The sequence below is a fragment of the Poecilia mexicana genome, unplaced genomic scaffold (genome assembly GCF_051168715.1).
Source record: "Poecilia mexicana isolate PSO_F unplaced genomic scaffold, ASM5116871v1 scaffold_5, whole genome shotgun sequence".
In the NCBI taxonomy this organism is placed as follows: domain Eukaryota; kingdom Metazoa; phylum Chordata; class Actinopteri; order Cyprinodontiformes; family Poeciliidae; genus Poecilia; species Poecilia mexicana.
The window spans coordinates 7,688,418-7,700,624 of record NW_028263374.1 but is presented as its reverse complement, the minus strand read 5'-3'; the positions used below and the strand labels follow the sequence as shown (position 1 = coordinate 7,700,624).

The 12,207-nt window shown below is 41.8% G+C and overlaps 1 protein-coding gene across 1 annotated transcript in view; it reads right to left on the bottom strand.

The window, feature by feature from the left end:
* prickle2b (prickle homolog 2b) overlaps positions 1-11,884 on the bottom strand; it is a 99,654-nt gene extending 87,770 nt beyond the window's left edge. Inside the window, exons 1-2 of the mRNA XM_015002474.2 lie at positions 11,329-11,884; positions 10,766-10,851 (exon numbers count right to left, since the gene is read on the bottom strand). Of these exons, the coding sequence (XP_014857960.2) occupies positions 10,766-10,851; positions 11,329-11,370 (128 nt within the window). The 5' untranslated portion in view covers positions 11,371-11,884. The remainder of the gene's footprint in view (positions 1-10,765; positions 10,852-11,328) is intronic.
* Between the last annotated feature and the right edge of the window lie 323 nt (positions 11,885-12,207).

The window sequence follows — 12,207 nt, the reverse complement described above, 5'->3', positions numbered from 1 at the left end:
TCTGAATGCACTGCCATGTATCCAACGGCTTAAACTTATCACATGAAACTATAAATTTCAACATTTTGTTTTTAGAGTTTCGGACTGGATTCACACTCATTCAAAAGATAAAAATGGCCATTAAAAAAAATAACTAATTAGTTAAACATGTTCGAGGAACAGATTTACATTTTCAATTGCAGAAGGTTAACGTGCGATACAAAACACACAGCTTAAGTCCTAAAAGACTGATTACACAATTGACCTTCGACTAATAACGCTCTGCCCAGTTTTGTGGTGTCAGAGAATTAGTCTCCTAAGGGAGTGTCTCCGAGGAGTTGATCAACCAACAAGGTCGCAGTCCATTAGCTTTAGCTCCCCAGAGGAGCAGCTGAGGTTCATCAATAGATCTGAATTTTCTTTCAAATCCTGCAACCACACAGCAGCGACTCAATCCATTCAGTCTTCCGGACGTGCTGAAGTCGCGACCAAGGATTAGAGTGGGATCAAACGGGGATTCCGGTGTTTCAGAAACCATCCTGCTGGTTAACGGTGAATGGTTAAAAATAAAAAATAAAAAATTCAAAGTTTATCAGCTGTGTAGTAGGAAAGGTCATGTTGATGTCAGAGGCCACACGCCACATCAGCTGAGAGCAGGAAACTGCAGCTGCCACTTGCACAGAGTGAAGCAACCTGGACACGGCAGTTTGTGTCCAGACATCAATTTGTGCTGCAACATTCAAATGATGGGATAAAAATACGGAGTAAACATAAAAGCTTGGACCCAACCTGGCTTGTGTCAACAATTCCCATCTCTTGGTGGTGGTGGCGGTCTAATGTAGTGGCAGACTTTCGGTCCTTTAGTATCAACCGAGCATCATTATCATACTCACCTCAGTCTACTTTTCATGATCATTTCCATACCGTTATGACCACATAGTACCCAGATTGCTTCTTCCAACAGGACAACAACGCAGCATGTCATGAAGCTCAAATCATCTCAAACAGCAGCTTTCTGGAACATAACAATGAGGTCGCTGTGCAACAATAACCTCTACAGTCACCAGATTTTGCCTGTTTGCATCACGGATCTGCAAAAGCAAGGACTAATTAAAAACAGTCTCACACACAATGGTTAAGAGTAACTAACACGTTCATGTAGATCAGATTTTTGTCTGAACCTTTACAGATGAGACCCACAATGTGCACAATAGCCACGGGAGGCAGATTGAAGTCTCTCATCCATGAAATTATGGTTTAAGTCCCTCTTAGTATCATTTTCTCCCTCTCTCTCTGTGTGTGACAGACACACCCAAACACAATTCCCATGCCCCCAGATTTATAGAGAAAACCCCAAAACAGAGTTTGGGGGAACCAGTTAAGCAGAAGCAAAGCACCTGCTTGATTGAGCTTTCTGGCTACAGCCCTGACTCACGTGGGAGAGGGAGCGGGAGTGGAGTGTAGACGACACATTGCCAACCTCTCAGAAAATCGCACAAGGACAGAGGAGCATGTAAGGAGCGAGCAGGTGAATTAAAGTTGGCGGAGAAGAAAAGGACAGGCAGATGATGAGAGTCAGAGCTGTTCTTTAGGAGAAGACTTCATTTCATCTATCAATACAACAAATGATCTTTATGTTTTCCCCTCCTAAGTGCTGTTTGATGGAGTAGCTGTCAGGGCCTCTTTTCACGATATGAGGCGGAGACCCCAAACTCTCTCAGGTCAATACGCTGTTTAAGCCAACCAATTATCAGAGGGGCGGCTGGATCAATAAACCAATCAAATAATTTAACACTGTGTGCAGAGCAGACAAATGAGGCTTTGGCTCCCGCTGGGATGGAGGGTCTATGATGAAAAATCAGTACTGAACTCACTAAAATGATAAGCGTGTCGAAGAGGACTCAAGAGCTTAATGTTCAATACAAATGGAATGAAGGGTGAATCAGACACTTCGCTTCTTATCCAGCCCACGACTCAAAGATGACGGAGACCGTTAGACCACACTGACCTCTAGTGGCTGTGCACCTCGTCCAACTCCAACACCGTTCCTACTGAGATCTGCCAAAATCACACAGAAAAGCCGTCTCATCATACTGTTTGTTACTTACAACACATCATGATGAACTCTAGATTTATTTATGTTTTCACCTCATTCATGTCAGAAAGGGCACAAGCAGCAGAGCAGGGAGAAGACAGGGAAGGAGGGGATAAAACATGAAGAGGAGAAATTCAAAGAGGGCTTTGAAGTGGCACGCTGCATGAATCACGAAGCGCACTTTAAAGGTGGGGGATGGCACAGACGGAGGTCGGACGGCTGAGGTGGAGCAAGGCACGAAAATGGATAAGCGCAGGTGGATGACAGAGCAGCAAGTTACGTTAATAGCTACAGAGTAGAAACGTTTTCAGCTTCTAGTGTTTCCATCTGCTAGAGATGGAAACATCTGGCTGACACTGACTCTGAATCAGAGGGATTTTCCTTCTAAAAACACTTTGCATGTAAAATAAATAATAAAAAATAATAATAAATATCTGCTGCAGATTCTTCAATAGAGCCAGTAAGCACAGAGAAAATGAAGGAATTAACAGTCAGGCAAAAAAAAACAAAGTATCTCCACACCCTTTATTTAATTTTAATGAAACTCAAAAGAAGAGCATCAGCTGCTCGTTGGTGTCGCTTGTTGGTGCTTTAAGCAACAAATATGATGGAACTTCTTTGTTCCAATAAATACAATAGAGAAAAAAAAAAACAATCTGACCTGACGATCAAAGAGGATCAAGAGAGGAATGACCGGTTCTGGTTTCTTCTGGCCAATTATTATTTTTTGTTACCAGCTCTCTGTCTTGTTACATAACTTCTATGAAGGTTTTAGGGTTTGAGCACAAAAAAAAAAAAAATCAGCATTTGAAGCACTGATATTTTCCTGTAGAATGGTTTGAATAAATAACAGACAAGTCGTAGACATAATTTTAGGTGAAAGTAAAAGTCCTGATAGAGAGAATACATCTCCAGAGCAGCACCTGTCACCGACAGATACGAGGACAACACAGCAGAACGCTAATTTTGTCAGTGTCGGATGCTTAAACTGAGCCAGTAATGGAGAATATGCCGTCATTTAAACCAGAAGCAAAACACTAAACTGGTTTGCCGCATCCCAGCAGGGGGGTTGGGTCAGGATGACATGAATTAACCGTCGAACCGGGGCAAACGGGTTGAAAATTGCGGTCCTCTGCACAGTAAATGTTAACTCTCTGACAGCCGTGAGCCCGCCTCCCTTTATTCACAGTGACAGTTCAAAAGCAGCTCAGCACAACGAGCCTTCATTAAAGGCCCGGATCAGGCAAGAGATCTAGGTGAATTAGTACCAGCGGGTAACTTCTATCTTTGCTTGTGGGGAAAGAGGTGAAAACTGTCTTATGTGGTGATCGGCTGTGTAAAGAAAAAAGAAAATCTGGTTCAAAGTAAAATGGGATTGGATGCCTGAGGATCCCTGGATGTTAAATCTTTACTGATGCAGAAACAAGCTCATTTTGGTCGCTGTTGAAAACCAAAATGAGTTTGTTTCTACAAACTAACCATTCATGCATAATTCCCACCCATCAATAAATGAACCAGTCACGCCACATTTTCTTGTGCCACAAGTGTCTGAGAAAGAAACATGCTTGCCCCCTGCTGGTTTAAGAAAGAAAGGAAGAAGAAGGTGATTTTTTTTTTTTTTTTTTTTTTTACACACGTCACTGTCAGATTTGCTTTTAAATCCGTTAAAACTAAATAATTTAACAGACTTCAACTTGTAAGGAAGAGGCAGTTCGATAGTAGTGCTCAATATGAATTTGGAGATTTTTAGAGACTTTGAAAGCAGGGAAGAAACACAGTCAGTCTAGTTAAACGGACGCAGTCTGAAAAAGCAGCCTTCAGTGACCACCGACCTCATCTTTGAGTCAACACAGAGAACTTTTTCCTCCACATGAAGGAAGATGTTCAAGATGAAGGAGCTGCAAGAACACAATTCTCGATCACAGGTTTGGTTGTTTTACCAAGCTGAAACTATTGGTTACTGTACAGACGATGAAAGTTCGAGAAACCATTACAGGCACTAGAGACACCTGACACCTCACAGCGTCTCCTGTTACACATCCAGAACCCACCTGGTGGATGAAATGACACCACCCACTCAGACATGAAGCGTACCACAGGAGAAACGCAGCACACGCCGGCTTGCAGGCAAAGCTGAATCTGAACCAGACCAGGTGATTTTATCCACTAAAAAAAAAAAAAAAAGAAAGAAAAAGAACACAGATGCAGCACATACGGCACGGAGGAAAATGACGGCGATTGGAAAAGAGAAGATGACATCATAAAAAGCTTCCTGGAGGAAAAGAGCAAGAGCAAATGGTCTGATCGTAAAGCTGCACAAGCTGCTTGTTTTCATTATGAAATAGCAGGGGAGTGGAGAGGAAATGAGAAATCCTGCAGGAATTCAGACCTCTGTCTGTAACCTCAGCGTCTTTTCACCTTGCATGACCCTGGCTGCTGAATTTTAAAAATGCTGGGATTTCATCCGAATCCAACAGCTGACCGGCAAACGATCCCAAAGGATCTGCCGGGCCCTATAAGCACAGTCCTGAAACAGAGGGATGTATGGAGGACACAAGGAGTAATGGTAGAAAAAGATGAGACAAAGCAAGCAGAGGATAAGAGCAGGGAGATGGAAGGAGAGAGGTTCAGTCTGAGACATCTGAGGAGCTAAAGGTCAGGAATATCATTTATTTGAAGGTTCCCAGTCATACATCACAGGATCCTGAACTCCTGTCAAAATAAAGCCCCCTGGAAAGGGAAACTCCTCCAGATGACAAAGACAAAGCGCACCGTTTACAGGCAAACTGCCAAATTTAGCAAGTCTCATAAGATGTATATTATACTACATAATCACATATAAAAATATGGCAGCTCCTTGAAACACAGTCCATTTTGCAACAACACAAAGGAGCGCAAAATCTGAAAAGTGTGTCACACATTTGTATAATATTCCCTCCCTTCATCAATATTTTGCGTAATCACCTTTAATTGAAAATGCATTTTTTGCACATTTAGACACTAAAATTTAGCAAATTCCTTTTAGCATGATAGTTCAAGCTCATTAAAACATGTTTGTGTGCTTATGATAAACACATGTGAACGTTCATTATAATGATCGTTTATCGTTCCCATGACATCTTCTTACCATTATAAGAACTTTAATTTATCATGACAATAAATTCTATTTGATAATGTCTGAAAAATCGCATAAGCACCACGGTAGGCTTTATAACCTTTACTGTTTTCTACACTGCTGATTTCAGGAGTCCATCAATACATGAATACATTTGAAAATATTATTAAGTGTGCAGTTTAAGGATTAAAAAGTCCATGTTTTATGTAACTAGTGTTTGAAGAATGCTAGTTCCAAAGTTGAAAATGAGTAGCAAATATTTTGAAATTTTATGGTTTTCATGTAACAAAATGTTTTAAAAGTTTAACAAATGGGTAAACTTAGGGAATCCCCTGTACACCACTCCCATCTTCTCTTTCCAAACCAACCAAAGAGAGAGTCCACCAGGTCAGAAACTTTAAAGAAAAATGAAAACCTTATCATCTCTGTGCCAAAGCACAAATAAATCACAGTTGTTTGGGACAAACCACCAATGGGTTATTTGTCCCATCATGTCCCCTTATTCTCCTCTGCAGCAGCCGTAGCTCATTCACACGGCGGAGAAACCTTGACAGATTTATTTGCCAGGTCGTCTCGTTAACACAGTGAATAGCCGGGCTGACCAGTGTTATGCTGATCAAACTGGTTACCGAGGGGACAGACGTCAGCGAGCCATTCACGGCCGGGTTAAAAACTCAACCCAAGTCGCTCTCATTCTGCTTCAAGCACTATCTCTGTGTCTTCTTCTCCCTTCTGTGCTGCTTTAAGAAAGCTAATGTTTCACCTTCAACCTCGCTGCAAACAAGCACAGGCTTTGTTCACGTGCAGTCAGCTCTGGCAAAAGCTTAAATGCTTGTGTTGTGCAACTGGATGGCTGAAATTAAAAAAATAATTAAAATAAACGGTGAACTTCAGTGGGATGAATACATGAAAGCTGAAATCCAGAGTTTCTGCACATCTTTCAAGAAAATGTTCCAAACTGTTCGAGAATAAACTTTTTTAGTTCTTAATTTTTGATTTGAGAACGAAAAGACAAATGGAAGAAAGTACAAAGAAAGAATGAAATAAATAAAGGAAGGCAGAAAGACAAACACATGAGGAAGAAAGGAAGGGTGGAAGAAAAGAGGAAAGGGATGGAAGACAACATTTACACCATGACATGGAGGATAAAGTATTTAAATAAATATTGTTTTCCTTTGGATGCTTTCTTTCCCACAGTTAGCCAGTCCTGGAAAACACTGAAATCAGATTCAACACTCCTCCAGGCTTTTCCAGACCGCGTTCAGGCACCCTGGCAACCGTATCCGTCATGAGCCACGTCTCGCGAAGCAGGTCAAGTGTAACGTTCAAGCGCTAAAGCGCTCCGGCAGCATGCAGAAAGAGAGCCATGTGACCTCGCTGATCAAATATCACAGCGACACTCGGGGCTCATGTTAATAAGCTGGTAATGAGTCTCATTAGCACAGAGAAAATCAATCAACCTAAAGGCAGCCATTAATAATTCAGGAGGAACATGTAGCGCAGGGACCGCTCTGAATACTAACCTGGCCTGAACAGCCGACTCAGCTTCCATAGTTACACCAGCAGAAAACAGAACAGGCGGGCGAAGGAAGCTTTTCTGTCGTGTGTAAGTTTTACGGGAGAAAGAGAGCAGGCTGTTTCACCTACGGTTAGAGCCAAAGGTGCAAATAATCTAACCGGGTAGTTTCAGTCATTTCAGTCACTTCTCTTATATGAAAATGACAAACTTGTTGAAGTTTTTAGGTTTAGACTCAACTTATAGCCGTCATCAATAAACCAATCAATGCTATTAAGCAAAGGCTTGAGGTTAGCCTGCTTTATTCAATCCCAAACCAGTGTGAGCGTTTGGGATCATCATCCTAATGGAACACCCATGTTTCAACCATCTAGATTCTAGTTGGTTTGACAAATTTGGAGCCAATTCATTTTCTTTATTGTTGGATCAGCTAAAACAAAAAAATGTTTGAAGCTGGATCTGTTGCCGGGAATGCAACCGGTTTAAATAAACACAGCTGATTTTTGCCAAAACGAATGATCAATTGCAGCCTGCCAAGAGTCATTTATCCAAATTGTATGGACAATGTGGATCGGAAAACATTTTAATTTATTCAAAATGGACCTTTTACATTGCCACTCACAAATAATAGTTCTAATAAAAGACCCAAATTAATATGACAGCCATTTCCACGATGAGTTCTGACATGATCTACATCTAAACGCCCACCAGGTTCTGTGATGGATCCTTCCTGAGACCTTTAAAGTTGTTACACATAAAGTGTCTGGTTTGCCACACACCGGAGCCTAACAACAGAAGGACATTCTTGAGGGCAGTGTTTTGGTAGGCCAGTTGGGGTGGAGCGGGGGAGGGAGGGGACCTTAAGTACACACAACGCCACACTGTCTCCCCTTTCTTCATCGTGAATAGGAAATGGCTCAACACCCTCAGTCAGCTCACAAGAAAGGGCCAAACTGAAAAACACAGTTGTGCTCAAAGTGCCAGAACCCTCTACAGGTTCAATAGGAGGAGGAGGCGAGGTGAAAGCAGGGCCAGTACGTGTTTACTTTAATGGAAGCCTAGCAGATTACTAGACTTTTTCACATGCTGTCAGGGTACTAAATCTGCAAGGGATATGAATAATTGTGGGCCCCACTGTACGGACCCTTTTTAAGACTCGAGGAGACAGATCTTTTAAAGCTGTGGCGCCTCGCCTCTGGAATGAGCTACCTTGCACCATTCGATCTCTGGATTGTATAGACACTTTTAGGAAACAACTTAAGACCCACTTTTTTAAACTTGCTTTTTAGCGTAATACTGTGTTTTATTGTTTTGTATGTTGCTTTTAATTTATTTATTTTTACATTTTGTGCAGCACTTTGTGACCCTGGTCTGTGAAAAGCGCTATAGAAATAAAGTTTACTTACTTACTTACTTACTTACATGCAGCCCTAACCCTGAATTGATCATTTGTAAACCAGCTTTAGATCAGGAGTAGCATCAAGACATTATTTGTCCATTTCTTTTGTAAAATACCTCGAGATCAGTCGGAGTGGATGTGGAACTTTGGTGAATATAAACTATAAAGTCGTGCCGATAACTCCTCATCAAATTTAGGTCAGAACTTTGAGCGGACCACTTGATCTATTTCTGGCTGTATGTCTAAAGGCTTTAGCATCCGTCGCATAAAATTCCAATGATACACATGATATATACAAAATGGTTTCCACGAAGCACCCTGTGAATGGATGACTCGCATATCTTCGAGACACCTCAGTTATCACCTTTGACAAAATTTAACATATAAAATATGCACCATTATAAAGTAAAACATGCGTCAGCCTTTGTCCCATATTTCACAGAATGCTTTTGAGAAACTCCCGTTTTAACCTCAGTGTCGCTTTTAGTTTGTTGCATTCCAAAGCTGTTGCACCAGTGCCCACTGGTGTTTATGCAAGCCTTCTGGGGAAGAAAACTTTAGCTTTTTATTGCGAGACTACAAAGACAAGCAATTAAAAGTCCGCATTCCTGAGCTCACTGTTGCCCCTGATAGTTTGCTTTAAGCAAAGAGGGGACTGCAGGGATATTCTGGTAGTCTAGCTGCTATTACGGACAAAATGGCACACAAATCCAAGCTAGCTGTGGTCTAAATATGTTCTCCTTCTGAGAGGAGAAGCACTATTTAGGGTGTGCTGTGCTGCCATGTAGGGCTACATCATGATTCCAAAGCGTATAACTTTATAAGTATTCTTCCACAAACAAGCAGAAAGTGCTCAAGTAGAAGGCAGCTGTGAAAGATGTCTCTTATTTTACAAGAAGTAAAATAAGAAACAAAATCCTGTCGCCTTCTACTTAGGTTTTCTCAGTCCTGGATGACTGAGAATTTACAAAAGTGAATTCAAACACAAATAATTCTCACCAACCCACACTGACAAGCAGCTTTAGCTTCACTGTAGAAATAATCATCGGTCGACATCATTTAAAACATTGTTAAAGCGACGTGAATGGTGCGTTTCTGCCGCTTCCCCACAGCACTGTGACCCATGTTAGTCACACTTTAATGCCCCTAAATGAAATCACCTGTAGCTCACAGCAACACCACATCCCCACACAATGTAAAGCCTGTTTCACAGTGTAAGCACATTGATGATTTACTTGTGACTAAAGCAGGAAGAGGCAGCCCAGCGTGCCGGATGTGTTGTCTCCAATGAGGGGGTAAGAGTGGGGTTAAAAAAAAGATCAGAGAGAGAGGAGCTGATTCTACTCAAAGAGACGGCCGTCTTAATGGAGAGGCTCCTTCTAAATGCTGCTTCACTTGAAGAGGAAATCTGAAGTTACTTGGGTGAAAAAAAAATTGTGTTGCCAAATTAGCTTAATGAGCAGCTTGCATGTCACAACGGTGGCGAAGGAAATCATTTCTAGTCGCCCCTTCACCCTGACATTCCTTCCCTCGGGGGGGGGGGTATTTTTTTGCATCCATCTGAATAATGTGCAGTTGCGCCACTGATCTTACAAATAAAAGTCTGGCAAATATGGCCTATTCACCTACCATGAGTCAATACTTTGTAGACTCAGCTTTTGCCACTACAATAGCTGATCTCTGTGAAAAGAAATTTTCTGATTCTTGGTTGGATGTAGGTCCGGACTTTAACTAGACCATTCTGATTTATGATTATTGTTTAATCTACCCCGTTACACTGCATCTGTGGCTGGGTGTTCAGGGTATTTGTCCCACTGGAAGGTGATGCCATAAACCAATCTTGAGTTTTTCCCTAACAGCTTTTGTTTGAGGCTAGTCCTTGAGGCTGGGCTCAGCGTTCCGTCTTCTCATTCACAAATTCATGGAACTCTTCGATAAACGACAGATTTTTAAGAGTGCTTGACAAAACGTTGTCCCTGTCAACAAATGCTGCCACCGCCGTGTTTTATCATGGGAGTAGATAAAGCTGATGGGCAACAACAAGGCTGTATCTACCATGAATCAATTCCAAGTCACAGGAACCACCCTGAGATGGTCTCCGCATACAAACGCTGCCAAGAAGAAGGTTCAGCAGAATCTGGACTTCCTCCAGCCAAACTTAAATAAACATATAGTTCTGCAGAGAGCATCGTTAGGCCTGACTTTCTCTGCGTTCATGCCTTGCATAGGTGTAGGCCAGGGTCAGGAAATGAGCAGCTAAAGTCTCTGCAGACCCCACACATCCTGGACACAAACCATTTGGACTTTTACCTTTAGGCTGGCGCTACAGAGCCATATTAGCAAAGAAAGGGAGAAAGTTTCTTTCCCCAGGCTGTCACTCTGATGAACGCCTAACAGAGAGAATATTTGCACAAATTTAACTTTATCTTTCCTCTTTTGTAATAATACTGTGCACATACTCATATTTAGAAAAAAAAATATCTAATTTTCCAACAGTTTTTCAAAGACATATTTAAATATTAAGTCTCTTCATTCATGGCAAACTGGAAGTCAAGTTAGGTTTCTCAGCGCAAACCGATAAGGCTGTTTCTGATTTATGACATAGTTGTCAACAAGACAGCACAGAGCAGCTATATTTACAGTAATTAATTTTTGGTCTACCTCCATTTGTGCAGATGAAAGCCAGGGCACTGATCTCCACAGGTGATGCAAGGCTGTCCTCTTTGATGTTCCTCTGCAGGCTTCAGCTGGAGGGACGATACAGAGGCAGAGGATGAGAGACTCACAGCTTCAAGCAAATAACTCCTACTCTGACCGCCAGGGTTTGGGTTAGCAAGTTTCTTTAGAATAAATAGACCTAATTTAATTCACGTCACTCAAATTAGATGCTTCTATATCCACATTTAAACCCAAGACGCAACAAGATGTTTCTTAAAGTGACAGACTGAAATAGAAGGGAAAAAAATCCTGGATGAGCCATTGATGACTCAAGTGTCAGAGTACAACAGTCCATCTCCATAGAAACGGGACTGAGCAGCAACAGACAGAAAACAGAAAGAAAGGGGGAGGTGGGTGTGGGGGGGGACGCACGCGCTACATTAAACAACAACAAAAAGCTGCGTGCATCACCAGAACCGGAAATGTAAATCACGCAGGATAAAAGCAAAGCAAACAAAAACAAACAGATGTGGGTGAACTTTGTGTCATCCTCCCCTCCAACCTACCGATCTGCTGGAATCTCTCCTCTTGTAGCTGCGGCTCAACATGACGCGCTGATCCCAGAACAGCACAGGTCAGTTTCCTGTCTTTCCACGTAAAAGAGCGTAAAAACTGAAACTTAAAAAAGGGGCCCGTTCGCTGGGAAAGCTCCCCAAAGTTTAATATCTATTTAAAAAGAAAAAAAAAACGCTTCCAAAACCGGGCTGCGGGCTCAGTCCAAACAAGCTCCGTCTTTAATGAATGGAGTTCCGGTAAGCAGCTCCACCCTGCAGCTCTTCAGCCAATGAAAGGCCTGCTTTTCACCAGGACAAACTATAATTAGGAGATTCACTAGAGATGCTGCTAGTGAATTACAGAGTACATTAGTTCCTTCTCCGACCAAGACCTGTTATTGAAGGAATAAAAACCCTTTCTCCTTTAAAGAATATGCTACCACGATTTGCTCCATCTTGAAAGTCTGGATCACTTTTACAGCAGGTATCACTGGCAAACAATGTATTTCACTCGGACAACAAGGAAATGCATAATTGTGAAGTGGATCAAATATATTCATGGCCATCAAGTTTGTTTAGATGTGGTTTTATAAATTAAAAAAATAAAATAAAAGTTATTCAGGTAAATAAACCAGCTTCACTGTCCCTGCTGAAGAAAAGGATTCCCACAGCATCACCCTGTCTCACAGAGTTTCATAACACTGGGTTACAAATAGGGTTGTCACCCGTCCCATAAAATACGGAATCGTCCAGTATTTGGTTAAATGTTGCGTCCCGTATTGATACGGGGCGCGATTCGTTACAGGACGCGATTCGTTCCGTATTTCTATAAATGTCCGATAGACACGCCTATCACACACATATCAACATTAAGTGCAACAATAATGACCA